Source organism: Chamaea fasciata, unplaced genomic scaffold (assembly GCF_029207755.1).
Source record: "Chamaea fasciata isolate MVZ Bird 193981 ecotype frontalis unplaced genomic scaffold, bChaFas1.0.hap1 SCAF_1, whole genome shotgun sequence".
Lineage (NCBI taxonomy): Eukaryota > Metazoa > Chordata > Aves > Passeriformes > Sylviidae > Chamaea > Chamaea fasciata.
Window position 1 is genome coordinate 9281991 of NW_027094086.1, and position 26620 is coordinate 9308610.

Sequence of the window (26620 nt, forward strand, 5' to 3'; positions counted from 1 at the left end):
TAATCTCATTATTTTATTTGCCAAAGTTCTTCCATAATAATAATTTGTTCAGGAGGGACCTGCATGTGGAGAGTGTGATTGATAACTGGCTAGCTGCAAAAGGTCACGTAGACATGAGAGAGCTTTCCTGAGGACACAGGCACTCTCATGAGAACCAGCAAGACAGCAAGGCTTGCATGTCCTTGAGCACAGCTGGTATATGATAACAAGACCTTGCAGCTGAAAGATATGAGACAGAAACACGGTAAAACAAAAACTTACTCAAACTATGTAACCACAAAGAAATGTAGAAAGAGGCGTAGCTGACTTTTAGTTTGAGCACCAATCCTGAGCTTAACTTTTGCAATATACATGAGCTTATTACTGTTATTATAAAAGCATTGTGTGAATTAACAATAAACGAGATTTGCCGATCACTCATATTGAGTGCCACATTTCTCCCGCCGCAAATTTCCCACACCTGCATGCATTTAAGAACAGGTAATGCATCTCAGCCTGCAGTTTTATGTGTTTACTGAGCTCAAATGCAGCCAACTGGAGAGGTCTAAGATTCAGATGCTTTCTGAGAAGAGCCACAAAGCTTTGGTTTCACCAAGGGAGCAGATGACTCCTATGAGTGTTAAGTGCATTCTTATTGTTATAAAATTAAGTTTCTGATCCTGAAAGTCTTTTTTAAAAATACCTGCACTTGTTCTTGTGATATTCTGCTCCGCAGAGAGGTGCTGTATACCTCATAAATTTTCAGAAGGTACAATTAATTGTCTGGTGTCATGGAAGAGTGCACAGCCAGCCAGGTAATACTCCTGCACTGCACAGATGTCTGAGTGGCTAAAAGAACAAACAAAAGAATCCCTAGTTAAAAATTAATTTGAATTTAATCATAAGAAATTGGGCCTCATTAAATGAATTCTCTAACTATTGTTAAAAAATACCTGTCACTAGCTTGTGCACCCCAGGTTGGGTGATGACCTATTATAATCATCCAGAGTAAATAAATATATGTATGACAGGAGACTTCATCTGCTTTAAGTGTCAAAACGTGAAACAGTTACTAATTTTTTTCTTCATTCTAAGACCATAATGTATTCCAACTCAACACTGCTGGTTTCTTTGTATCTAATACTCTTGGTTGGAAATACCATTAAAATGAATGCAGGTCATAACAGCAAAAAGCCATATTATATTATCAGAATCATTATTTCATCAGCAAATTTTATTCCCTTCCATTCTTAGCATCAGAATTGCTGTTCTGGAACCACACCATGTTTTGGTACAACCAGGTCTGTGTGATATCAAAATGTAAGATGGATGTCCCATATCCAAAAGGATAACAGTATCCATAGCAGATGCAAACAGCTTCCAGAAAAGGCACCCACTCAATCTGATTTTATGCTTCCAATTAAATCATTTTCCCTCTAGTTTATGGCAAAGTCTAAGCACTTTGAGAGGTAATTCTTAAGAGTCCAACATCAGTCCTCTGGAAATCCCAGAGGAGCTCATCTTTCCACTCTGAGAAGAGAGCATAGGGAGGTTATTCAGATGCTGAATGTCTGCAGCACAAATAGCTCCCCCTTTGGCATTTCATCTCCACAGTATGTCTTCTTCCTGTCCATTTATTCAGTCCTTGGTGCCAGCTGGGCAGCTGGCATGGAGAGCAGCAGGTCAGCCAGTCCCACCCCTGAACCCAGCCAGCCAGACAAGCAATTAGTCACCAGTGCACAATATAGCCCTGATTTTGTTTTATTTCTTCACAGCTATGGTGTGATTTTGACAAACCAATAGCCCTGAAGAACCAGACCTTCAATTCCTCTGCTTCTTTTACAGACATCTGTTCCTGTCCTGAGGTATTTCTGAGGGTGCTTTTGAATCTGAGGTGTGGATCCACAAAGGTTATATGGCAACCACTGCCTTGTGGTGGAGTCAGGCACTCAACACTGTGAAGAAGGAACGTTTCCATCTAACCATATGTTGATAGAAAAATCAGAGGCTGGTTACAGAAGGAATTAACCTTATGGTCTAATGGGGCATTACGGAGTAGATTTAACCCTTGAACTTTCTGCAGAACCTTTATGCTGGCCACACACCTAGCAATGATTCAATGAACCTAGTGCAATAAAAAACTTAATTTGTGTGAATGTTATAGAGAGCAAAGTTTCTTATGTGACAGAGACAGTAGTTAGACTGCTGTGGTTATTTTAAGATTGGTTTTGGAGAAAAAAAGAAAAAGAAACCCTCCCTAAGATGAGCAAGCAGGCAATGAAATCAATGTGTTGGTCATGTGTAGATAAGAGAAGTATGCTGCTGAGAAAGTCATATGGGAGTGTCATGGTACTGCCAGCAGTATGCTCTAAACAGCAGGGATGCAGACTTTCCTACAGGGAAACTGTACTAAAGAAAAAACTGTACCCAGAAAAATGAATACAATCATTCCTAAAGTTGTGTCATTGGAGTTAATTTGAACTACATTTGGACTCTGGGTGTTGAGGTTGCTATCTAAGTCTGAACAGCTCATGACCATGATTGTCTCTCTCTATCCAGTATCAGCTGCATGGATTGCATTTGGCAGATGACTAATCATTGAGAAAAATGACACAATGAAAAGATTAGAAAATAAGATATGAATAAAACTTCCAGCAGGGATCACATTTTAAGAGAGCAATGTAACCAAGCTAGACCTACAATATCAAAAATTTAAAAAAAAAAAAAAAAAAAAAAAAAAGGGAAAAAAGTCCAAACCTGTGGCTTTATCCTCTTTCTTCAGTAGCATGGGAAGAATTAAGTAGAAATGTGATTTTCCCATGCTGAGTATTTTGTGGGTCTTGTGGAAATTTATATTCCAAAGGAATATAAATTGTTTTCTACCAGTTGACTTTTCAGTAGCAAACAACTGCCAGCAGTATGTCTCCCTTTCCTCTTTTAATTATAGAGGATGCCATTTCCCTTATAATGCAATGTAAATGCCATAAAGGCACAGAAAACGATTTCTGCTGACATGGAGGTACCATGAAAAATAAAGAATTTGTAATTTCACATTCTATTTTAGCAAAATGCTTATTTTCAAAATGCCCTGGGCCCTAAAAGGACTTAGCTGAGCACTGAAATCCAAAATAATTTTTCCATACTTCTGGTTACTTGATTATTTACATAGATGCTTATCTCTGATCTCCCCATTAACCAGTGCTGTTTTCTGTTCAGTATTTTGTCTTCACTGGTGTGCTGGCAATGGTGACTTGTGCAGTCTTTCTTCGTCTCAACTCTGTCCTGAAGCTGGCAGTGCTTCTCATCATGATTGCGATCTACTCTCTGCTGACTGAGACCATTTATGCTTCCCTTTTTCTGCAATATGACAACTTTAACCACAATGGAGAGTAAGTGTTCACAGCCCCCTTCAGGAGCTGCTTTTTCTTAAGGTGATGGTTCAAGTCTTGCCAGAGTATGAGTGTATTGGATAACACCATAGTTAAATATGGAGTGATGGTTGCAGCAGGCAATGACTAATTCAAAATTATTTATAATCTGTTTCTTTCTCAAGCCTTTTTATTAAAATGTTCAATTCATGAGGACATTTAAATATTAAGCAGGATTTATCTTTTATGTCTCCTATAGTCTATCAATGTTGACTAAAAATGTGCATTGCAATGCACATACCTTGGTCATTTCTGTTCTTGAAAGCTTCAGAGATGCCAAGTGAAAAATTCCCCTCAGTTTAAGAAAATAGGACTGAACAGTTGATTTTTTTGAATAAAATCCAAACAAATGATGTGCAGTTGTGAAAGATATAAGGAACACAGGGAGGATCTTGTTTTGTAGGAGAGTGCTTGAGGGACACACTCCTCCTCCATCTCCCAGGTTTCTTTCCCAGCAAGAAGAACTGAAGAGAAGCACAGGAGAACCACAATGATTTGCAGAGTCAGAGGTGCAATTAATGTTGCAATAACTGAATCCAGGGCACCAGTAACTTAAATCATTCAGAAAAAACATTTCTTCCATCCTTGATATTTGAATCAGTGTAGTATTGCAGTTGCTTGTACTTGCAAATGAAGATGCTCAGAGTGAGAGAAAAGCATGGATTTGCAGTACAATTAATTCTCACAACAGCCACGTCCTTACACATAGCAGGGCTCTGCATGCATATCTTTCTTAACTTGCTTCTTACAATAGCAAGGTACCAGAGATTTGGGGTGCAATTTCTTTTTCTAAAGCTAGTTATCATCGTACAGGCATATCATATATCCAGAGCTGATCCCAGATAATGTGACAAATGGCATAAGCAATACCTTGGCTAGGTAACTAGAAGTACAAATCATGAAAATTGTCACTAACCAGACTTGGCAAAGAATCTCTTTTGTGTGAAAATCGTGAAGAATTCAGAGTAGCCTCTATTCCCAGTGTCAATGAAACTCTAGTGACTGTTTTCACAGAAGAGTGAGAAAGAGGCAGGAATATTCCCTGCAGCAGCCAAGAGCCCAAGACAGAGTGAAATCAGTTGAAATGCTCCACTCTCAAGACAAGGATATGGACTTAAGCTCTGATATATGGGAAAATGAAGTTCAAGATTGTGTGCCCTGAAAATTATTTTTTTTTTTAGCTACATAAATCATTTGAATAAAAGGGTTTGCAACTCCTTACAAAGCTCATCAAGCAACGGTGGGTATACCTACAACACCACAAAATGCAATAACAGATGAGTTTATAACTAAGACCTTACAGGCTCTTGCCTTTAACCAGTGTACAAGGGGTCCTTTTGGAATGCATTCATTTGGAGATTGTATTTTGGGCAACTTCAAAATAGGAAACATTTGAATCCCAGCATATTTGCAGATGACAAGGGTACTTCCTGCTTGTTCTTGCTTTCTATTGATGACTCATACCATGGCAGCACATTTCCAGCACAGTAAATTCATTAGGACCACAAAGTCAGTTCAGTTATCTCTCTCACTAGAAAGTTTCCTTTTGGTTTAGTCTCAAGTTCTGCACTTTCTCTAATTTCTCTGTCATAGGAGTCCTTCTCTGACAAATATTATCCAATACTTCTTTAAAAATTACTATGGAAAACAGATCCAATATCTGGACTTTGCTTTGGTGTTAGATCTCAAGGCAGACTAAAGTTTGCCCCAAAATCTCTTCCAATTTCTGGTCCTCATTTACTCATTTATTATTTTTTGTCAAAATTTCAAAATTTTATCACCACATAACAACTTCCTTTTCTCATCTCCCTTCAACAAAATTGACAAGCATCCCTGTTCAATTCACCTCTAAATTTATTTTTTTTCTCTCATTTGCTTTACTGTAAGTTTGGGTCTATCAGTTCCCCAAACTCATTTGTCTGCTCCCTGGGAAACATGTTTTTTTAAAACCACCCTGGCATACAGAGATATTCTCTTCAGTTTTTATTCATCTTTCCAGATAACTGTAATTTCTCTCAATATTTGAAACCTCCTGTTACTGCTTTTCACCCCTTTCATTTTATTTTAAATTTTCTTTGTCCTCTCTACACAGCCCCTCAGGGATTTCATACAGCAGATTTCATACAGCCAGTACCTGCTTAGCTCATCTTCTCTGCTTCTCTGTGGTCTGCAAGGGTTTCCATCACTTCCCTTGTTCACAGGCTTCTCTTGTCTCCTCTTTGTACCTCAGTAAAACCACTCCTAGCTACTGTTTGCCATTTTTTTGGTCCTATTTTTTTTTTTTGGTCCTGTCATCTCCAGACCCTTCTCACAATATGAGGATGTTTAATTTCAGCTCCTGCCTTGGAGTTCATCCTTTAGCCTTATTCACTGGGCTTTTACTTTCACAGCCTGGAAGTTTCCCTTTGTCAGCTCCAGCTCAACCTTTCCCCTCCACGATGCCACCTCCTGCACTTCACAGGGGCTGCTTACCAAGCTCCCAGGAAGACACTGACTGACACACAGCTTGCATATCACATTTGAAAGTGAAAGCTCATCACCTCCTGTGTACCTCCTGTAGGCTACAATTTAGTTACTCAAGATGTGTCTCCAAACAGGGAGCTTTCCAATTACACTCCTGTTCTCTTGAACTAATTACTGCTAAATTAGATTTTCAAATACAGTAAATTTATTTAAAGAACAACAAAAATTACCACTTATGAAATGAAACTTCTGAATAATTTCAACACTGACAAACCAATAACCATATTTTACTTAGTTTCTTGTTTGGTTTTCTTTTTCCAGCACAGACTTCCTGGGTACAAAGGAGGCATCTTTACTACTGATGGCTATGTTCCTTTTAGCTGTATTTTATCATGGTCAACAGGTAATGTAAACATTTTCTTCAACCTTTCCCTTTGTCTCTTGCAATTACAAGATGTGACAACAATTACTTTTAAAATACCATCTGCCTTTTTTCCCCTCTTGAGCATATGACCTTTTGCAATTTAATAAACCATATGCAGAATCTGATTAAAGAAAGCCCACACCTGACACTGCCTAGCATTCTTAAAGAACATGTGCAATATTCTATTCAGCAATACTCAAATTATATTGCATTTTCTATTTGAAGAAACAAACAGGACACCATTATTTTAGACACGTGTGCAGTTCTGGAGGCACCTGACAGCTTCAGTGCTCTTGAGTAGGCATAAACCCAAAATACAGAATGGGAATAGAAGCCAGTAGATAATGAAACTATGGTGAAATATCTTATTATGTTTATAAAGAGAAAACAGCAGACTCGAGGAAATGAGGAAAATTTGGGTTAAGCACCAGTACTTACTCATCTGTGTCATGGACCACTTACAAGAATCCTTTCACATCGACCTAGACCTTAAACAGGATTTAGAGGCCCCTGAGCTTTAGGACCGATATCCTCAAGGAGGAATTGAGAAACTGGGTATTTCAGCAATACACAGTGCACAACTCACAGGAAGAGAGAACTATGGCAAATTTAGATTTAAAATAACAAATGAGTTAAATCAAAACCAGCTAAAGAAAGGTGTTTCCTGCACAGTGTTTCTGGCTCTCAAGCTCTGGATGCCGAGTTGAGGCAGGCTCTCATCACAAAAACCAAGAGGCACACTGTATTAAAGAAAGCACCAAGTACAGTTGCCTTTAGACATTGTTGAATTGCCTAAAGATTTTCCCCTCAAGACCTGCTGATACACTCCAGTGTTTCTCAATCCTCCTGGAATGAGGCAGTAAGAGAGGAATGATGCTGTGATAAATAAGACAATATTATACACTTTATTGCAATAACTTTCTAAGCTGTCTCAGAAGTTAGAGCCTCTATTTCTTCCACTGGAGTGCAAGAAGAAGCCAACACCTAAATATTCTATTTCCTACTGTTTATGTTCTTTTTGAGGGAATGAAGAATGAGTGAGTAGGGGAGGCAAGGGATGAAATGTGTTTTTCACAATGTGCAGATTTAAATTTGATGGAAAGCAATGAACTGTAACATGTCTTTATCAAGACATAAAGTCCACTTAGGGAAAATATGGAACAAATAAGAACTGAACAACTCAAATTTGTGATAAGCCTTATAATATTCCCAATTATTATTAACATATGTCAAGATAAAAATCTCAGGCTTGGGAATCAGCCAAGGAACTAAGAACAATAACACTAGAGGAGTTTAGGTGGAGTAAGAATTAGGTAGAAGCCAGGCAACGCTCTTCAGGATCCCAATCCTGAGTATAAATGTCTGTCTTCTACAAAAGTCTGGGCTGGGGTGTTTAAGAGTGTTTTCCAGTCCAGAGGCCTGTAAGAAGAGCACAAGTTATTTTCCATTTTATTGACCTTCCTTGTCCCATAAAACCGGATGGCTGCACTAAAACAGCCCTTAGAAATGGTCCCTGATATGTGCTAAGTCCTGCATGTTCTCCCAAATGATTCATAAGGCCAGTCTATCAATTTAACAGCATCCAGTGGCAGAGTCCAGGAACATTTCATTGACTTGTTTAATTTCTTATTATAGAGTTAACCTAAAGATCTCTGTATAGCTGCCAGCTTAATATATATAAATGTTCCATTCAAACCACCTTAAAAGAAAAACCCAAACAAACAAAAAACAAAGAAACAAAAAAAACAAACAAGCAAACAAAAAACCACTCTTCAAAAGTGTGAATTGAGGAGCACATTAACTCCAACAGAGCTGTCCTCCTGTAATCCTCCCATCTCACAAGCTGCAAAAGTATTCTGAAGTAGAATAGCTTAAAACTTGTCTTATTCTAGGTGGATTTACTGAAAAGGATTATTTTTGTAAGATAATATTTATGGACCTTCAATTTTTGAATAATTAACTATTGGGTTTTATCCACTGTGATTTAATGCCCAAACTTTAATGGCCAAAACTTGGGTGATTTAGCACCATTTAGCAAGTTTGAGAAAAATGTGTGTGGAACCATCTTATTAGATATAATTTAATTGCATATGGCAATCATCTGCAGAGTGGTTGAGTTGTGCAGCAAGTTGAGGACTTAATGTTAGACTTTCTGTGTAATACATCTCTTTTTTTCTTCACTAGCTATTGTAATTAGAGGTGTTTCTTAAAGCTACATATCAGGGTGGGAAAACATGGACACTTTGGGATTTAAATCCAGGAATATTTATTTAGACAATCAAGCAACAAACTTTGAACTGAACTCTACAATTCTTTTAGTTTTAGCAAATATAAGAAGTTAGCAAAACATTTTTTTAATATTTTCTATTTTCATATCTATCTGTATGTATCACTCCTTGCTTTTTGAGCTGACAGTGTCATCTTGGTAGTCCGCTGATGATGAAAGAAAAGTATTTCATGTTAAAATGTGATCATAAATAACCAGAATGACGTTATCTAAAATGTAAAAATTAGCTGCTGCTGTTCTGAGCTAGGCTTAGAGATGTGACATTTCTCTGTAGAGCAGCATAAAAAATCAGCTCTGAAAAACTACCAGAGTTTTTTTCCAAGCTCTTATTGTAGTAGCATTAAATATCTTGAAGCATCAAAGAACTCAAAATCCAGCAGCAGGTCCTATTTGAAGTCAGTCTTTGAAATAACTTTAGAACTCCTTTCAAATTTACAGTTAATTTTTTTCTTCTCAGTTAGGTGGTAGAGATAAAAGTCAGTTATCTGGTATGGGCTCTGTCTTCTAGAATAAAAGAAGGGCAAAGGAAAGTGAAAGATGTTGAAAAAAATGTTTAAAATACTCTTTCCTGACAGGCTTGCCTTTTTTTTTTTTTCCCATTAATTCAGGGAATTAATGGTCACAAGATAGAAGATCATCATATCAGTAGAAAAATGTTTGTTTATAAAGCTGACTACAGCACCCAGAGGGCAATTAAATCACTGCCAAATGCTTACAGTCTTTGGAAGTTTGTATCAAGCCATGGTCACTTTTAGCTTTTAGGAAGGAAAGCTCCCCTGAGTACAGCCAACATATAAGATCCCTTTACAGAGTGCTTTGCTTTTTTTCTTCTGAAGAGTTTGTCATTCATGACTACTGCTGACTAAAACTGTGACCAAGATGAGTCACTAAACAATGCCTGAACCCCCTCTTAGTCATTCCCACCCACTCCAGGCTGCTCCTTTTTTTTAGTTTGTTATATGAATTATATTTCAAAAAATTCCTCTATCCCAGCACCTTTTGATGTGTCTCAAAATTGTAAAATTAATCTATTTGCTCACATAAAACATTTCATTACTGGGTGCTATAATACCTGGTTGGAGCATCTCAGTCCTCACAAATATATTTTCTCTTTCAGTTTACTGATTGTAAATAAGTATTTCCATCATTTTCAGCAATGTTGTACCTTAATAATTCCCCCCTTGTGCAAGCTACAGTATCAGCTGCTTTGAAAGCTTCTTAAAATTCTGCTCCAGTGTAATGCACACAAAATCTCCGGCAGTGTTGGGCTTGTCCATGTGCTGACACAGATGTGCCTCTCAGGAAAAGTGACACACGATGCTTCAACATGTTCCCCGCTCCAGCTAACAGACAGTTGCCATTCATATTTAAATGAATATGAATTTATATATATATATCAACAATGCATATATATGTGTGCATGTTTAAGCTCTGCTGTGCACAGCTTTTGTTCTGCACATACACCACACATTTCACATTGAAATGAAAATCATTTCAATCCATTTTTTAGCTGCGGGTATCAGGCAGTGAGACTTGGCAAGTATAGACTGTGATTGTAGACTCTGATCCCAAAACACAGGCACAGAGCATTGGAGGGAATGACAAATAGCATGTTTTCCATTATTTTTTATAAGATTAAACTTGCAAACAACTTCATGTCCCAACAGTATGACTATATGATTTTTGTGCCACAGATTTGGACATTCTCTTTGGGAGTACTTTGGGATGCTATGCACAGTTGCTGAAAGATGTTCATTCTTGAGAAGGACATCCTTGCCAAGACTTTAGAATTAGCCTTGTGCTAATTTTCTCATTTAATTTGAAACCCTTAGGAAAAGAGGAAAATATTTATTTCAAAGCAATACCTGCCAATACCTTATCTTCTGTTTGACTCCATTAAGTCCATAAACATATGCTTAAAGGCAAAATTGGTGACAGTTTATATTCACTGACCATAGCAGTAATATGGCAAATATTATTTTGCTGAAGTTTACTCTGAGAGTCTCCCTGTACATAAGGCAAAGAAATAATCTCTTTTTCTGGCAAGAAAACCAAATTGTTTCAGAGATCTCCAGCAGCACTGAAAGTGGCTATGTGGCAGGAGCAGCCTGCCAAGATGGCAATGCAATCTCTACTCTTATCTTGTCAGGTTTTATTTTTGCCTCTTTTTCTTTCTGAAACTACAGCTTGAATATACAGCAAGGCTGGATTTTCTGTGGCGTGTTCAAGCAAAAGAAGAAATCAATGAAATGAAGGAGCTGAGGGAGCACAATGAAAACATGCTACGGAATATTTTACCCAGTCATGTTGCCCGTCACTTCCTGGAGAAGGATCGGGATAATGAAGTATGTGTCAGTTTTCTGATTTTTTTGTCAAATTAGTAAAAGAAAAGTAGATCTGGTAGGAAACTTATTTCTTAATAGGATACATTGCACAAACACTGCCAATACCTGGTATCTGATCAACACTGAAAAATAATCATGTTTTGAAGTAAAGGTTTTAGGACCACATCTGGAGTGAGGTTTCCATGGTCAGACTCACCAGGAGGAAACACATGGGCCACACACAGAGAAATTCTGGGAATAATTCACCAAGACGGTTATGGGATTGGGGTACATAATGAGTGAGGAGAGGCTGAGAGACCTGAGGTCATACAACTTTAAGAAGAAAAGACTGAAAGAGCATCTCATTGCTGTCTTCAAGTACCTAATGAGTGTTTATAAAGAAGGCATTATTAGAGGCCTGGAACATCTCTCTTATGAGGAGAGACTTGGGAAGAGAAGACAGAGCAGGGATCTCATTAATGCATTTAAATGTCTCCACAGCAGTCACCAAGAGGATGGTGGTCTTTTCAGAGCTCTTTTCAGTGGTGCCTAGGGGCAGGACAAGGACCAATGGCCGTAAATTAAAACACAAAATGCTCCACCTCAACATGAGGAAGAACTGCTTCACATAAAGTGTGGCAGAGCCCTGGAAGAGGTTGGTCACAGAGGTCATGGAGTCTCCCTCTCTGGAGACATTCCAAACCTACCTGGATGCATTCCTGTGTAACCTGCTCTAGGTGACCCTGCCTGGGCAGAGGGATTGGCCTGGATGACCTCCAGAGGTCCCTTCCAAGTCCAGCAATTCTGTGTTTCTGTGGTTTTGTGATTCTCTGAAGACAGAGCAGGGCTCAACCCTCAAATCCAAAAGGCTGTGAAAGACTTGATCTAATTAGTCCTGCTTTGAAAGCAAACTGTATTAAATGAGATTCAGAAGTCTGTTCCAATCTATGAGTCTATGAAAATCTAGTGTTCAGGTCCATGAAAATCTACTATTCATAAAAAAGATATATGAATTTGACAGAATGTCTGTCCAAGTTTATCATAGCCCAGTGTTGCAGAAGTATTATTAGAGCCCTGGCAGTGATTATGGAAAGAACAAGCTGCAACAGACCTGAGGCTCTCATATCTTCAGACACAAAAGAACATTTTTGCCATTTCATATTTCCCCTAAATTGCCTGTTTGTGGCAGATAACAAAACACCCATTTTAGAGACAGAGTTTGTGGCTATGTTCTTAAAAAGTGTTTGCAGTACACAAAGAAAAGCATGATAATGGAGTCTGAATATTCCTAAAATGAAGTTTGAAGATGGATAAAGGAAAGTCCAAAATTTGTTTCTGAAAGCAGCAGTAAGTTACTTACTCCTTATTTGAAACAAAGTAAATTCATATTATAATATTTTATATATATTAAGGTACTGTATGATGAAATTGAATTTTTTTCATATAATGTTGGAATTATCTTTTATAATGGGAAGGAATGTTGCAAGATTCACCTTGCCAGCACTGACATATCTACTGATCGTGCAGCAAAAAGGAATTAAGGCTACAATTTTCTCTTGTACATTTTGGAAATGGATGTAGCCAGAGAAATTAGTCTCCACAATGAGGAATTGTGTTCTGATTTCAAGTATCACCTAGGGAAGGATGAAACAGTGAGAAGCTACAAGAAAAGGCACTCTAGAAATCACACTAGAGAAATTTTACACCCCATGGGTATGAAAAGGCCATAGAAACCCTGCTATGCACATGAGAAAATGTGTGTGAAAGCAACCAGGTTTAAATGTTTCATTGCAAATGAAGCAGACCTCGATACCAGGCAAGAGTATGTTCTGGCATATCAGCATTAGGGATTTTCAGGGAGTAAATTTCCCATCTTACACTTTCATTCACGTATGGTCACATCCATAATAATCTTCAGAAGCAAGCAGATGCCCCATGGATCACTGCTGATGCTTCAATAATTTGCCACTGAATTAAATTCCACCACCCCTGCTTTTTGTAAAGCAATTTCCGGAGTAACTACACTTGGGGATGATTTATGCATGAGCTGGCAGCCAGTAAGATCTACCAGATTTCAGTATAATCAATCCTACAGTTCATGTCTGGCCATTAAGTTAATTTCTCTGCTCTCAAAAAAAATGAATTCCCAAATGTGTACTGTAGCACTTTCTTATGGATGTATTATTTCTGTTCTCATGCTTCTTACCAAAAATAGAAAAATGTAGCAACTGAAGGCTCAGGCAGTTGTTTTCTTTCTTCATGGTCCAAGGCAAGAGTGTGACTGAGTGTATTCACACATCTCCTAGCACACATTGTCAAGTATTTTATAAGCATCCACAAATTAATGTTTATTACCTTTTTCTATACCCACAAAAAGGAATAAGAATGTTCTTAGAGTATGCCTTCCACAACCCTGAAGATGCTCTTTGGTGAAAAAAGGGTAAGGACAGGAAGGAAATCAATCAATGTTTTTTTTCAATCAAAGCTTTGCAGTGGCTTTGGAAACTAGAAGAATTTCTCCACTTTTACTCTAAGACACATTGTAGAAGAGCCTGGATAAGTAGAAGCATTAGCAGCATATCGCAGAGCAGAGGTTCAGGATGCTTTTCTAGGGAGAAGCAGAATAAAGAAAGAAGGGCATAAATTGTTCATGTCAAGTATATGGCAACCAGCATTAAATCTTCTTGTCATGAAACCAAAGCATTAAAATTTCTTAAAGCCACTAACAAGAACTTTGAGAAAAAAAGTACTTCAGGTCATAACAATGTAAGAAATATTCATAAACAGATATGGAAGTGTCCACCATTAGGTAAAACTACAGAACTTGAAGGAGGAAACAAAAATCAAAGGAGAATACATATGATGGTGCTATATTAGCCAAAACAAAAGCATACCAGGAGTTGTGGTAGACCTCCTTGGAATCTTTAAAGTTGGAATTAATTTTTTTCCTAAAAATTAGCTTTAGTTCAGACAAGGACTGTGAACATTTTCACATGTGTAATGGCACTAGCCCATCCATAAATAAATCTGTCATTCAGTACCAGAGTGAATTATATGAATAATGTAAGTGGGAGCTTTTTCCAGGGCATAGTTTATCCTAATATCCTTCTGTGACTGATCCCCTATAAACTGCTTTCTGTCCTCTCCAGTAACTCTATTATCATTTCCATTTCTGTTTCTCCCTCCTTTCAAACCCTAAGAGCAGGAACATCTCCCAGAGCCAGGCAACCAAAGGACTCCACAGCCACCTTAGCAGAACCAGAGTTTACCAGACAGTGAGGGTTTTCTGAAAATTTGTGAATAAACAAACTTGTAAAGAGCTGCAGTAGTGTGAAGTACAAATTATCCACCAGAAAATGTGATAACTGGTATTTGTATTTGGCAATGAATCTTTCATGTCTTCAAGTCATTTCCCATATAAATTAAGAGCAAAATTTCTATTTCACTTTTGCTAGTGTAGCTGTTTTACATGAGAAGCAGAAAGAATTGGCATTCAAAAAAAGGGGAAACCCTGCATATAATCTGCAATAAAAACATTAAGAGCTGTCAGCCTCCTCCTGTTGAACCTGGAGCAGTTAATATACTAATGCTGATATCAGATGTTAAGGTATCTTGCATGCAAAAATTAAGAAAACTATTTTAATTGCTGCCAATTACATTCTGTCCCGTATGTTACCACTTCATTTTTCCTCATTTTTTTTTTAGGAATTATACTCTCAGTCCTATGATGCTGTTGGTGTGATGTTTGCTTCTATTCCTGGATTTGCTGACTTTTATTCCCAGACTGAGATGAATAACCAAGGAGTAGAATGTCTGCGCTTACTGAATGAAATCATTGCAGACTTTGATGAGGTAATACCAGCCACTAAAGGAAACGTGATAGTGTTTAAAATATGAGTTTCCAAATGGCAAATATGTCATTGTAAATTATAAAATTTGGTAATTATTTTGCTTCCAATAGTTCTCTGATTTTGTTTTTTCTCATATTACAATTGTCTGATTTTGCCCTTCATCCTGTCAAACGTTGGTCTGAATGATCTAATGAGATAGAGAATGAAAGCAATGCTCAAGTATAGACATCCATAAAAGCACAAATCTGTACCAGAGTATCTGAAAGTAGAAAATACCTCAGTTCTGTAGAAGAAAGAAGTATGAACATATTTGCAACTGCTCTGAAAAATAGTGGTCTAAATACAAACAGGCAAAGGTGTTGCTTTAAAGGTGTTGGTTGAATGGACTCAGTGAATATTAAAGAGCAAAACAATGTCCAGTTAAATGTGAAGCACATAGCTCAGAAGCAAATGTTAGGTAAAGAATGAAAGGTGATGGTGGCCATATTAACTGAGGAGACTTGTCTGGTTAGGAATTTTATAGAGAGATAAATGAAGTTCAGCTGCTTTCTTCGCTGAGGAATTCAAAGTTGAAGTAAATTTTTTTTTTTTAATGGAAAGGACACAGAAAGGAAAAATAATTTATTTGGGTATTCTGTCCAGTTAATTTCAGAAAAGAAGCTAAGGTGGGAAAAACATAAAAACAGAAAAGTCAGATCACCAATGTAGCTTTTTTTAGGTGGAAGCAAAGAAACCTGGTAAGAGAAGGGGAAGTCAGGAGAAATTTGCATACTCTGCAAAGTAGTTTGTGAGGAAGTTTATACAGGTGGTATCATGTCCTGCAATGAGCCCAAAAGGAATTAGGAAAGGAGACAAAGCATTGGCCAATAAAAATCTTAAATAAAAAATTCAAGACCAGGAAGGATGAAAAAGTACTGCCAAAATTACTTAGCAGAGAGAACTTTAACCTCTGTACTGCAGGCAGTTTCCAGGAGTGTGTAGCACTCCTGAGCTCCTAGAGGGGTAAAAATAGATTTGGAACCATAAGTACTTATCAAAGAGATTGGACTTATGCACCAGACTGCAATGGTCCAGATGGAAAAGGGAAGGAGAAAATATCCTGGTATCATTGGTCTGTGACCTCCATCCTGGGCATCTGCATGGGGAATGAGTGGTTGCTCACAAAGATTGTACCAAGGCTAAGATTACTGACACTAAACTTGAGAGTTTATTCATGTAATTGGTGAGATACTGAAACTACGAGTGGGAAAGAGAAGAATACACAGGAAACTTTTCACTGTGCATTTTAACAGAGAACAAAATTTCTCCATCATGAGAAGAACTCTGTCACCTTCTAAGCTTCTGCACTGCATTCCCCATGGGTATAAACGCCTGCTTCTTACCTCCAGGATCTAGCACAGCTGTCAGCATGCTTCTTGATTAATAGTTTTGTTTTTATTTCCAGACCTGATTAAAATGATTACCACTCAAACTTAAATTAATTCATAGCAATAGTCTTTGCATTAAGATATTTTGTCATGCACATTCATGTAATCTTCACAACAAAATTCCTTTGCTGCTGTGGCAATTACTGAAGACAAGGTTTTAATCAAAACCCTAACACAATATTACTGTCAGGTCCCTAACACCTTCTCTGTAATTAATAAAGGACCTAATTAGAGACTGCATTATGTCCCAGATATGTTACATTGAAGAATAGATATGTTCTTGATGCAGGTAGCAAATGAAATTATGAGATCCCCTGCTGAGTGCTAGCCTACTTGCAGCATGGTCATGTCATTAGTTTACTCTGTCTAAGCAATCTGAAAGGTGATATACCAGACAGAACTGAAAGGAGTAACCTTATCCATAGAAAAAGAACCAGAAATAATTCCAGGTGCAGTGTTTCAGGGCAAGCAATGTTTCCATGTAAAGATTGACTGACACTATACAATGTCACTATTCCTTCTTTTTTTTTCCCCCGTGTTCCTTGCCAAGATTGCCTGCTGTTCCAATACAGCCCCGGGAGCAAAATGCAGATGTGCAGCTTGAGAGCAGAACAGCTCTGTTATCATGGGAAAACTCTGCTTCTCATCATCAAGTGAACACCTCTGTAGAGATACTCTAAAATTGAAACCTTAGCACAGGAGTGTAAGACACAGGCACCTGATACCATTTGACACATCCTAGGTGATTTGGGACACCCACACAGGATTATCAGCTCCCATACTTCATAGTCAGGCAACTCATGTTGTGGAGCAAGCCACTGGAGGTTTTAAGGACAAGAGTACTCTAGACCACACTGGACATACATGTTTAGACAACTGGACTGAGTTCCTAAGATCAGATCAGATTCTACACTGTGACTTGCGTCTTTTCCTTACAGAGATAATAATAATAATAGAGATGATCTGTCTACAGGGCCAAACAATGCTTCTGAACAGAAGCTGTGATAAAAGTACAAATTGAGCTGGTTTGTAAAATGTGATAGGTACACAAGAAAAAAATCTGGGTTATTTCTTCTTTTTAGAGAGTTTTCCTTGCTAATGCAACACAGCAAGGTTACAGTCTGGATCTGTTATTTTGCTTTCCACATAATAGATATATGTTAGAGATAAAGCCAGTTACAAAAGAATAGTAAATAAATAGTGAATGTTGGAGCAGAACTTGTCATTGACCACTGCATGGAGTAGGTGCCCACAGAGGAGTGTCAGATTGTGGCTGGGTCTTTCTTAGAGAGTGGTAGAATGTGGTCCAAAAGTCAGGTTTGCAAAATATGTAGTTGATTATTGTCAAAATACAGCCTTCACTCAGTTGTTCTTTTTCCCTCATGGTTCACAAAGTTTTTGAGTTCCAAATTATCCAGTCTCCCTGCCAGCTGGGGCAGAACTGGAGGTGCTAGTTTCTGGACTGGCATAAAGAAACAAATACGAACACTGAAAACTTACCTTTATAATTACTTGCTTTTTGTATGACTGTAGTTCTAAGATGCATACAGGGCTAAACTCCCTTTCTTAGAGATGTTAGACAAAAAAAGTTAACACTATAACATTTCTGCAGATATTGTGAGTCTTGAAGGATTTTTTTTTTTAATGTAATATTCTTTCCCGGCTTTTTAATCTGTCATTTATGTATGTTAATGTTACAGTTGAGATTTGTGTTTTCAGAACAGCTTTCTTGTACACAGATTCTTTTATCTTCCTGCATTTTATTTATCATGCAGTGATTTACATAGTGTATATCACAACAGATATCAATGTACTATATTGCCATAAGTAGAGGTTTCAACAGAACACTGGATCCTGCCTTCAGATTCTTTGATTACTTTGCAGTTGTTTGCCATGTCCTGCAATATTCTTTTTTGTACAGTTTTGTACATGTGATCCCAGGGTCTGACCCCCACACAACCTTGGCTGTACATGAATTTCAGCATCAGGCCATTAGTTTCTTTTTATATACACACCACATTCTAGTGTTTGAAAATGTGTTCCTGGACTATGATGTTAAATTAGCAGCCTATTTAAAATGTTTTAACAAATGGCAGTTGATTCAGGACTGAGTTGGAATGTCTTTCCCCAATATCAAAATCCATCATCCTGTCATACCATGAAGAAATTAATTAGTAGACAGACCGTTATTTGAAGAAGGAAAGAAGCTATTGAACAAGCCATAAAAAGCAGGGGAGGAAAAAAAGAAACAAACAGGAGATTTGGAAATAATAATGAATGAGGAAAAACCCCATAACTGAGGACCATTTTTTCTAAATTACATCACAGTCAATGATGTTTTTCTTTCTTAAAAAGAGTAATTTTGGATATTTATTATAATTTTTTTTAAATTAGTGTGCTGTTTGCTCTTGCTTCCAGCAACCATCTGGAAATGAAAATATGGACTGTTTTCAAGCAAGACCATTTTCTCCCCTTGCCCACACACATGGTGCTCTCAGACTGCTCAGAGGCAGATCTACAAGAAATTGTTTTTTTCTTTAAGAGAACAGTTGGAAGAGCTGGCCTTGAAAGAGGGAAAGGTACACAATGGGCTGTTCTGGCAGTTTGAAGAAAAATGAGAAGCAGGTCAAGCCTTTGGACTTTCCTGGTTTGGACAGGAGCCATTAACCATATGGCTTTGTATTCCCTATGTGCAGCCTCCCATTAGGGACAGATGGTGTGATATCTGCACACCAACAGCAGAGCTTCCATGGCCCCAGCGCTCCGGCTGACTCCGGCTGGGGTTACTTCAGTGGCAGGGGATATTTCATGTTATGCCTTTGGTATGTTTCATTCTTTTGAATGAAATAATCCCTCTAGTGGACAGGAAATTCTGACCCACAAGGCAGAAAAAAGAATGCATAAGAGTATAGAAAAAGAAAGGGGAAAATATTTTGTTACATTTTTACCTGACCGCAAAAAGACTTTCCATTTAAACATCAACTAAACTGAGCCTTTAGAATTGAAAGTTTAAAATTCCTTTTCTTGGCGAAGCACTTTTTTTCTCCCATGATGTCGTAACCATATTGATCCTTAAATTTATTAGATACTATACAGCTTATCACAGAGTTTCACAGGGTATTTGGCATTAACACTACCAACAAACGTTTTCCTGTGATGAGGTGATTAATGCCTATATCCCACACTCTGTTGTCACTGATAAAATCCACATCCTGAATTCTGCTAAGGTCTTTCAAGGAATGTAAGGCTCTGGTTTCTATTTCATGGAAAGTCTTAAGTTAGACCATAAAAATGGACTTGGAATAGGGACCAAACTTTCACTCGCACTTCATTCAGTGCTTTAGTCACTCGACTAAATTTATTCTTCCTCTTCTAGATTCTCAATCTGACAAGTTCTTTTTACCTACTTCACACCCTGAGCTATACAAATCCCAAATAGATACAGGGATTTACCATTTCCCATTGGTTCTTGGAATTTTTTTTAGAAGGGGAAAATACATAACAAATGTATAGAATGAATGATCCAATGGACATGCTGGTGTCCAGTCTGACACTAAGTAGAGGGAAGCAGGGGATATAAGAGGACTTGGTCTCTTACAGCATTTTTTTGGAAGCATCTACCTCCATCCATTGACTGTCTAAGATCATAGAATTTTAGAATGGTTTGGGTTGGGTCAGAATGGAACAGTTGGGTTCCAACCCCTCTGCCATGGCGAGGGACACCTTCCACTGGACCAGGTTGCTCAGAGCCCAAACTAGCCTGGTCTTGAATACTGACCTCATCACCTTAATTGTTGCTGTAGCAGCACTTAATTTGCAAACTGAGTTTCTCCAGTAGAGTTTTAGAAACACTTTTAAGTTATCAAGTCTTCTATTCATACATACACAGACAGAGAATTCATCTTCACTAATATTCAATGACCATACCTCAGGAAATGCAGGACTTGGATGCATTTCTCTTAGGCTGGAGTATGCATGTCTTATATTATCCATTGTGGAATTTTTTGTAACAGCACAATTTAGCTTGCATGCACTCAGTGAGTAAATGGTGTTCCTAAGTTCCAGATCAGTGTTCCTCAGAACCCAGAATAAATTGTGTGACATGACTGACTAGAAGTTCCACAGGTGTAAAGATACATTCTCACATCTTTAGAAGCATTTTGTGTTAGGAATTAAAGAAGTGACAGTATTTTTCTTTTTACATATGTATTAGTTACTAGGAGAAGAGAGATTTCAAGATATTGAAAAAATTAAAACAATTGGCAGCACATACATGGCCGTGTCAGGATTATCACCAGAAAAACAGGTAAGAGGATACTTTAAGAAGTAAAGCTTGTGGTTATTCTGACCATTCGTATTTGAAAATATAAATGTTATCTTTCTGTTGTTCATAAAATTTGTTTTGCTAAAAAAAAATAGATATTTGGGGCTTCTGGCAGACAGCAGTTGCACTTCTTGATGAATTGAAATGCCATCTTGTGCTTGGAACAAGAACCATATGGATTCTTTCCTCAAATTTAGGTTTAGAGGAGAAAAAAATTCCTTTCAGTCACACCAATGTGAATCTAGATCAGGTCTATCTATATCTTCAGACATACTCTAAAGCCACCTCAGTAACTCAGACAGGAACATGACTGACAACCTCCAATAATCGATGAAGAAAGAGGAGCTATTAACTGACAGCATACTTAAGCAAGTGTAATGCTTCATTTATACTTTTTTGATACAGCATATCTACAGACAGCGTGATAACTGCACATCAAAAAGAAAGCAGATCATCGGTTCAACTGATGAACAAGCAAACTAAGCTGAGGGGATAAATAGTCACAGAGGACATACACACAGTCACAGACATTAACCTCATAAACGTCAGATGAGAGAAATCCATTCATAATTCCACCCAAGAATTTGCCTGGAGACAAATTAGATGAGGCTTTAAAATACATCCAATGAGAAGTCACCTGTTGCTGAAATCTGTTTTTTTGGCAACCAAAGCCTGTCCTCAGGAAGAGCAGCACAAAAGGGGCGTGCTGCCCCTGATCAAGCACAGGCTGGGAATCACATTTGCCCACATTGATCACAACTTCTGAAAAGCAGAAGCCAGATTATCTTGAGCTTTATAAACCAGAAAATTTCCACTGTTTGTTAAGAATACATTATAAAACACATGGAGTGTAACTAGCTGAGCATCTCCCGCCTACGGAGTAACAAGTGATGCTGACAGCTAGAAATCCATAAAACTAGATATGCATGGGATTTTTGATTGTCAAAATGCTTCTGTGCAGACATGAGCAAAAAAGGATGGAACACCAGGGAGATGGTTGGTTATAGCTGCACAGCTCCTAATTACTTCCTTTGACTCTTGATGGGGGTAAAAATTCAAAGGGAGAAAAGCTTTGCTTCCTTTCCAAGACTGATTAACTCATCTCTTTTCTTGAACTGTAAAAGCTTAATGGAATTTTAATGGATGTTTTAAATACACTTGTCATACATACATGTCTGTCACCTTGTCAGCACCTAGGAAGTGCAGGCTGCTGAGGGAGGTTGGCATGCTGTGTACAGAGCAGGTTAAGGATAAGGACCAAGCACGGTGTGAACAGAACAGGGTGATGCCAAGGAGATGTTCATGTTCAGGATTAAACACATATGATGATGGCAACTCAAAGGCCTGGACTGCATGACCTAGAGAGAGACTTACAGTCCTTTGTACTATGAAATGGAAAATTGAAGTAAGAATTACCTTGTTTCAGAACAGATGAGAAGATGTCATACAATCATTGGGCCAAACCCACAGCTGTTCCTTACTCTGCTGCCTCCCTCGAGAGTCCCTGCCCCATCATCTGTTCTGTTGGTGCTCTGGGAAGACTAAAACCTACTGCTGGTCCCCATCTGTATATTGGCTGCTTTGTAAGAATGAAAATGGAAGAGAAGGAGCAGGGAGTGACTTGCCTGCCCTAAGCAAAGGCAATTGATGAGCTACAGAAGAGCCTTTTCTCTCTGCCTTGACCGACCCCAGATTGCCTGGCTTGCCCTGTTGTTCATGTCATTACATCTCTGAGAGCACTTGAATTGATGCTTTTCCTGGGTGATAGTTTCAGCAAAGGAGGATTACACAGTCTTCACTTCTTTCATTCTGCTTTTTACTTATGGGGGTCATCCCTTGTTCTCACTAGATTTTGACCCTTGAGTCTGAGGCATCTCAATCCTCTATACTTTCTTTCTCAGCCTTAGACATGTTTCACATGCCTTGTTAATTCTCATGATTGCCTGTCAGATTGTCGACAGAAAGTGACTTTCTCTGGCCCTTTAAGCTGCTCTCTATCCAGTATAACATAAGTATAACATAATGGGAAGCATTACCATTAATAGCAGTGTACCTCTCTTTCATCTAGAATGTTGAGGCTAGATTCCAAATGCAAACACTTGGTACTTGTAGGGATGGGTGGCAGCTGGGCAAATGTAGAACTTTATTAATATTATTGGTGTATAACTTTTCCTCAGCAATGTGAAGACAAATGGGGACATTTGTGTGCCCTGGCCGACTTCTCCATAGCTTTGAATGAAAGCATACAGGAGATCAACAAGCATTCGTTCAACAACTTTGAACTTCGTATTGGTAAGCATGATTCAAACACAAGAGATAAAATGGGGTTTTGTCTGCAAGGATGTGACTCCATTGAGTCCAGGACTCCAGGAACACTACAATGACATGCAAAATTAAGGGGAGTCCAAATACTGTGTACTCTCTTTTCAAATTGACTTCAACCCAAGCAAAGTCAGAAACATGAAATACTCCATTTGCAGAATATAGGCCCTGATTTTGGGATTGCAGGAGTTCAAAGTTTCAGTGAATTGTGAATGGGGAACATGATTAATTTACTGTCTTTTGTAATTCTGGTATTAAGAACCCACAGATATAACACAGAAAGTGAGCAGGACAACCTAGAGCCACCTCCAAGATTGATACTCACACAGTCTCTAATTAATCTCGTTGTACAATACTCTTCTCCAGTAAAGGGACAAAACTAGTTTCTCCTAAACCTTGGGAGTAATACTTCTGCTTTGCACAAAAATTGAATTCCATCTCTGACCTGACCAGTGGCAGCAGCTCTGAATTGCTGTGATGAGCAAGTTACTACTCTGGATGGAATATCCTGCAAGGCTAGTGGGATGGGACATAAAAAAAATGGCCTGAATATATGACACATAGAAAGAGTAAATTTGATGACTTCTCATGCAGATTTGATCATTGTCCAAAATAAAAAAAAAAAAACCTGGAAGGGAAATGTCTTTTATAGATAGTCCTGTCATAGAAAAACTGAAGTATATTCATCAGTCACAGCATGGAGAGTCACAGCATCACTGTTTGATCTGCACTTCCTAGCAGTTTTAAATGCAAAACACATAGTTCCCAAGATTTCTCAAAGAACAGGCATGCACACTTAGTAAGTGTGGATCACATGCGAAGATTTCATAGAGAATGAATGCAAGAGTGTTTGATAATATTTCCATCATTATTTAAAAATATATCTTTAAAAAAAGAAAAAAAAAGAAACTAAAAAACTAAAATCCTTTTCCAAAGTTTTCTTACACTCTAGTAAAATTATTCTTAAATTACTTTTATGAAAAAAAAAATAGCTATTGCTTGTCTTTTTATGCAACAATCTTACAAAATGCAATCTTTCAATAACTTCACAAAATGCTTTATTATTTTCACTTCATGGAACAGAAGAAAGCAATTTCTTGACTGTATGGCATTAACAAGGTTGCCCTCAACAAGTGTAGTTCCAGAAATCTTTCCTACTACCTGAGAATAAGTTTTCAGGAGCTTTGGCAATAATGTGCAGAATACAGAAGACGCATAAGTATTGTGATTCCACTGACATGGGTGTCCCATAAAATAACCCTGTTGATATCACTTTTCAAGTTTTCTAGCTTTTCTAGGTTGGTTTGTTTGATTGTTTGTTTAATTTCTTTATATATGCACCTCTTTCTTAAGCCTATAAATAAGTGTATCTGAACCAGGCTTCATCTGGTTCTTAAGTGTAAATATGTGTTTTAGTCATTATTGTATACAGTATACCTTCCATTTTTCATTTCTTTTTCACTTTTTTTTTTGTTGTTGTTGTTGTTTTAATTAGGGATTAGCCATGGCTCTGTCGTAGCAGGAGTTATCGGTGCTAAGAAACCCCAGTACGATATCTGGGGCAAAACAGTGAATTTAGCAAGTCGAATGGACAGCACAGGTGTTAGTGACAGAATACAAGTGCCTGAAGAAACGTATCTGATCCTGAAGGACCGGGGATTTGCCTTCGACTACCGGGGAGAAATTTATGTCAAAGGTATCAGTGAACAGGAAGGAAAAATCAAAACTTATTTTCTTCTAGGAAGAGTTCAACCAAATCCTCTAATCTTACAACCAAGAAAACTGACTGGACAGTATTCATTAGCAGCTGTTGTATTAGGACTTGTACAGTCTCTTAACAGGCAAAAACAGAAACAAATTCTTAATGAGAACAATAACTCTGGAATCATAAAAGGACATTACAACCGGAGGACTTTGCTCACTCCCGGTGGAACTGAGGCAGCAGCCCAAGCAGAGGGGGCTGACAAAACTGAATTGCCATAATCAGCATTGTTTGTGGGGTTGTTTTTTGTATTTCTTTTATATATAAAAATAAATATACAAATAAAAAGGGTTTAATTTTTTTTAGAAGGAGTGTGATTTTTTTTTTACTAGTGTGATATTTCGATGAGATTCAAAGTCTTATGTTTTATCAAGTGGTGCCAGCATCTCTCCTCAGCCAGCTGTGGTTAACCTCTGTATGTCCAGACACAGTAGGTGTAGGCCACCACTCTGCTGTGTCATCTACCTGCAGAAAGAGGCAAGAATAAACGCCTGACTGGAGGGATTTAAAACATGAATTGTGTAGGAAGATAATGATGGCGAAAGGAGGAAATGTTGTCCACATTTTTGAGATGAAATCAAAACAAAAGGAGATTAAGTAAGTTCTTCTCACCTTTAATTGCCTTCAAGTAGATTTGTACAATCTAAGGTAGTTGCCTCGCCCCTTAACTACAGGGAAAATATTGACAATACAGCCTAGGGGTTTTAAGGTGTGTCATCCGCCCAGGTATCAGGGTCTGGAAGACGGAAGAGATGAATCTTGTCCTAAACGCAGTGATTCCATTGAGTTCACTCTTAAAATAGACTGAGGGGTCCTCCTCACAGGTGGGTGACTGCACTGCAGATAAATTGAATGTTGGTGTCCACCTGACCTCTTGCACCCAAGGCAGGAGGTCAAGGCTCTCCTGTGAGCACTTTGTCACATCCATCAGTCTTGTTTGGAGGGCTCAGACGCACTGTGGTGTCTTGACTGGCACACAGACAAACAGACAACAGAGTTACACCTTGAATGACACATTTGGAGCCTACAGCTGCATCAATTGCACAGTCAAGAAACTAATCAGATTCTCTTGTGTTGTTTTCCAGAGTTTAGCTCTTAACCCTGACACCAGTCTGAGTTGTCACCAAAACAAGCATTTTCTGCGGCTGTAAAATGAGTGCATGTTGAAGGACAACAGGAGGCAAAACTCACTGCTAGGCTCCCACTCAGTTGCCCCAAAATGAGGGCAAGCCAAGACTGAGAATACCCTAAATTGTTTGTGTGCCAGCACAGACAGTCCTAGTGAGATGCTACAAGGGCACAACTCGGTGCTACAAGCCCTACATCAAAAGGAAGTTAACTTTTTGCCGACTGGCTAATCAACTTCACCTTGGAAAGAGTAAATATATAGCTCAGGTTTGTATATGCACTTGTGCCATGATTCACACCCAGCTGCAAAGCGCATGAACCAACCTCTCATCAAGGGTGTTCTCAAAGGAACTGGGTTTGTTTCAGTAAATGCTATCTTTAAAGTAAATCACAGATGGAAGAGCAGAACCTGTAATCACACAGCAATCCCCAGATGAACCACACTCAAACAGCACAGTGCAACATAGAGAATCTTTGTAAATATAGGCTTGCTTTTTGCAGGCTGCTGTTACCTGGCCCTTAATAAAAACTTGGGATTCTTAGGAGCACTGCTGCTGGATTAGCCTCATTTTTGGCCGATTTGTCTAGAACATCCTGATTAATACATTTTAGAAGACACTACTGATTACTAACAAAAGTGGTACCAAAGCATGAAAGTGTTTAATTGTAATGAGATAAAAAATAATGTGTTTCATTGTAAAGTGAGCCAGTGAATGGGTTTGTAGGGCAATATTTTATCAGTAAAGTGCCATATTCTGAAATAGAAAATAAGATAGACAAGTAAATTCCACAGAAAGTTGTATCACTGAATAGTGGGTCTGGAAAGAGAAAGCAATGAGGAGTCTGAAATCATATACCCAGTGATGTTTCTACCAGTAACTGAGCTCTCATTCCAAATGTA

General features: G+C 38.2%; 1 protein-coding gene across 1 annotated transcript in view; it reads left to right on the forward strand.

Moving 5' to 3' along the window:
• ADCY8 (adenylate cyclase 8) overlaps positions 1-24893 on the forward strand; it is a 119197-nt gene extending 94304 nt beyond the window's left edge. The window contains exons 11-18 of the mRNA XM_066175869.1: positions 1755-1844; positions 3196-3368; positions 6192-6273; positions 10768-10926; positions 14611-14757; positions 20397-20489; positions 22685-22799; positions 24325-24893. Of these exons, the coding sequence (XP_066031966.1) occupies positions 1755-1844; positions 3196-3368; positions 6192-6273; positions 10768-10926; positions 14611-14757; positions 20397-20489; positions 22685-22799; positions 24325-24812 (1347 nt within the window). The 3' untranslated portion in view covers positions 24813-24893. The remainder of the gene's footprint in view (positions 1-1754; positions 1845-3195; positions 3369-6191; positions 6274-10767; positions 10927-14610; positions 14758-20396; positions 20490-22684; positions 22800-24324) is intronic.
• Positions 24894-26620: the final 1727 nt, after the last annotated feature.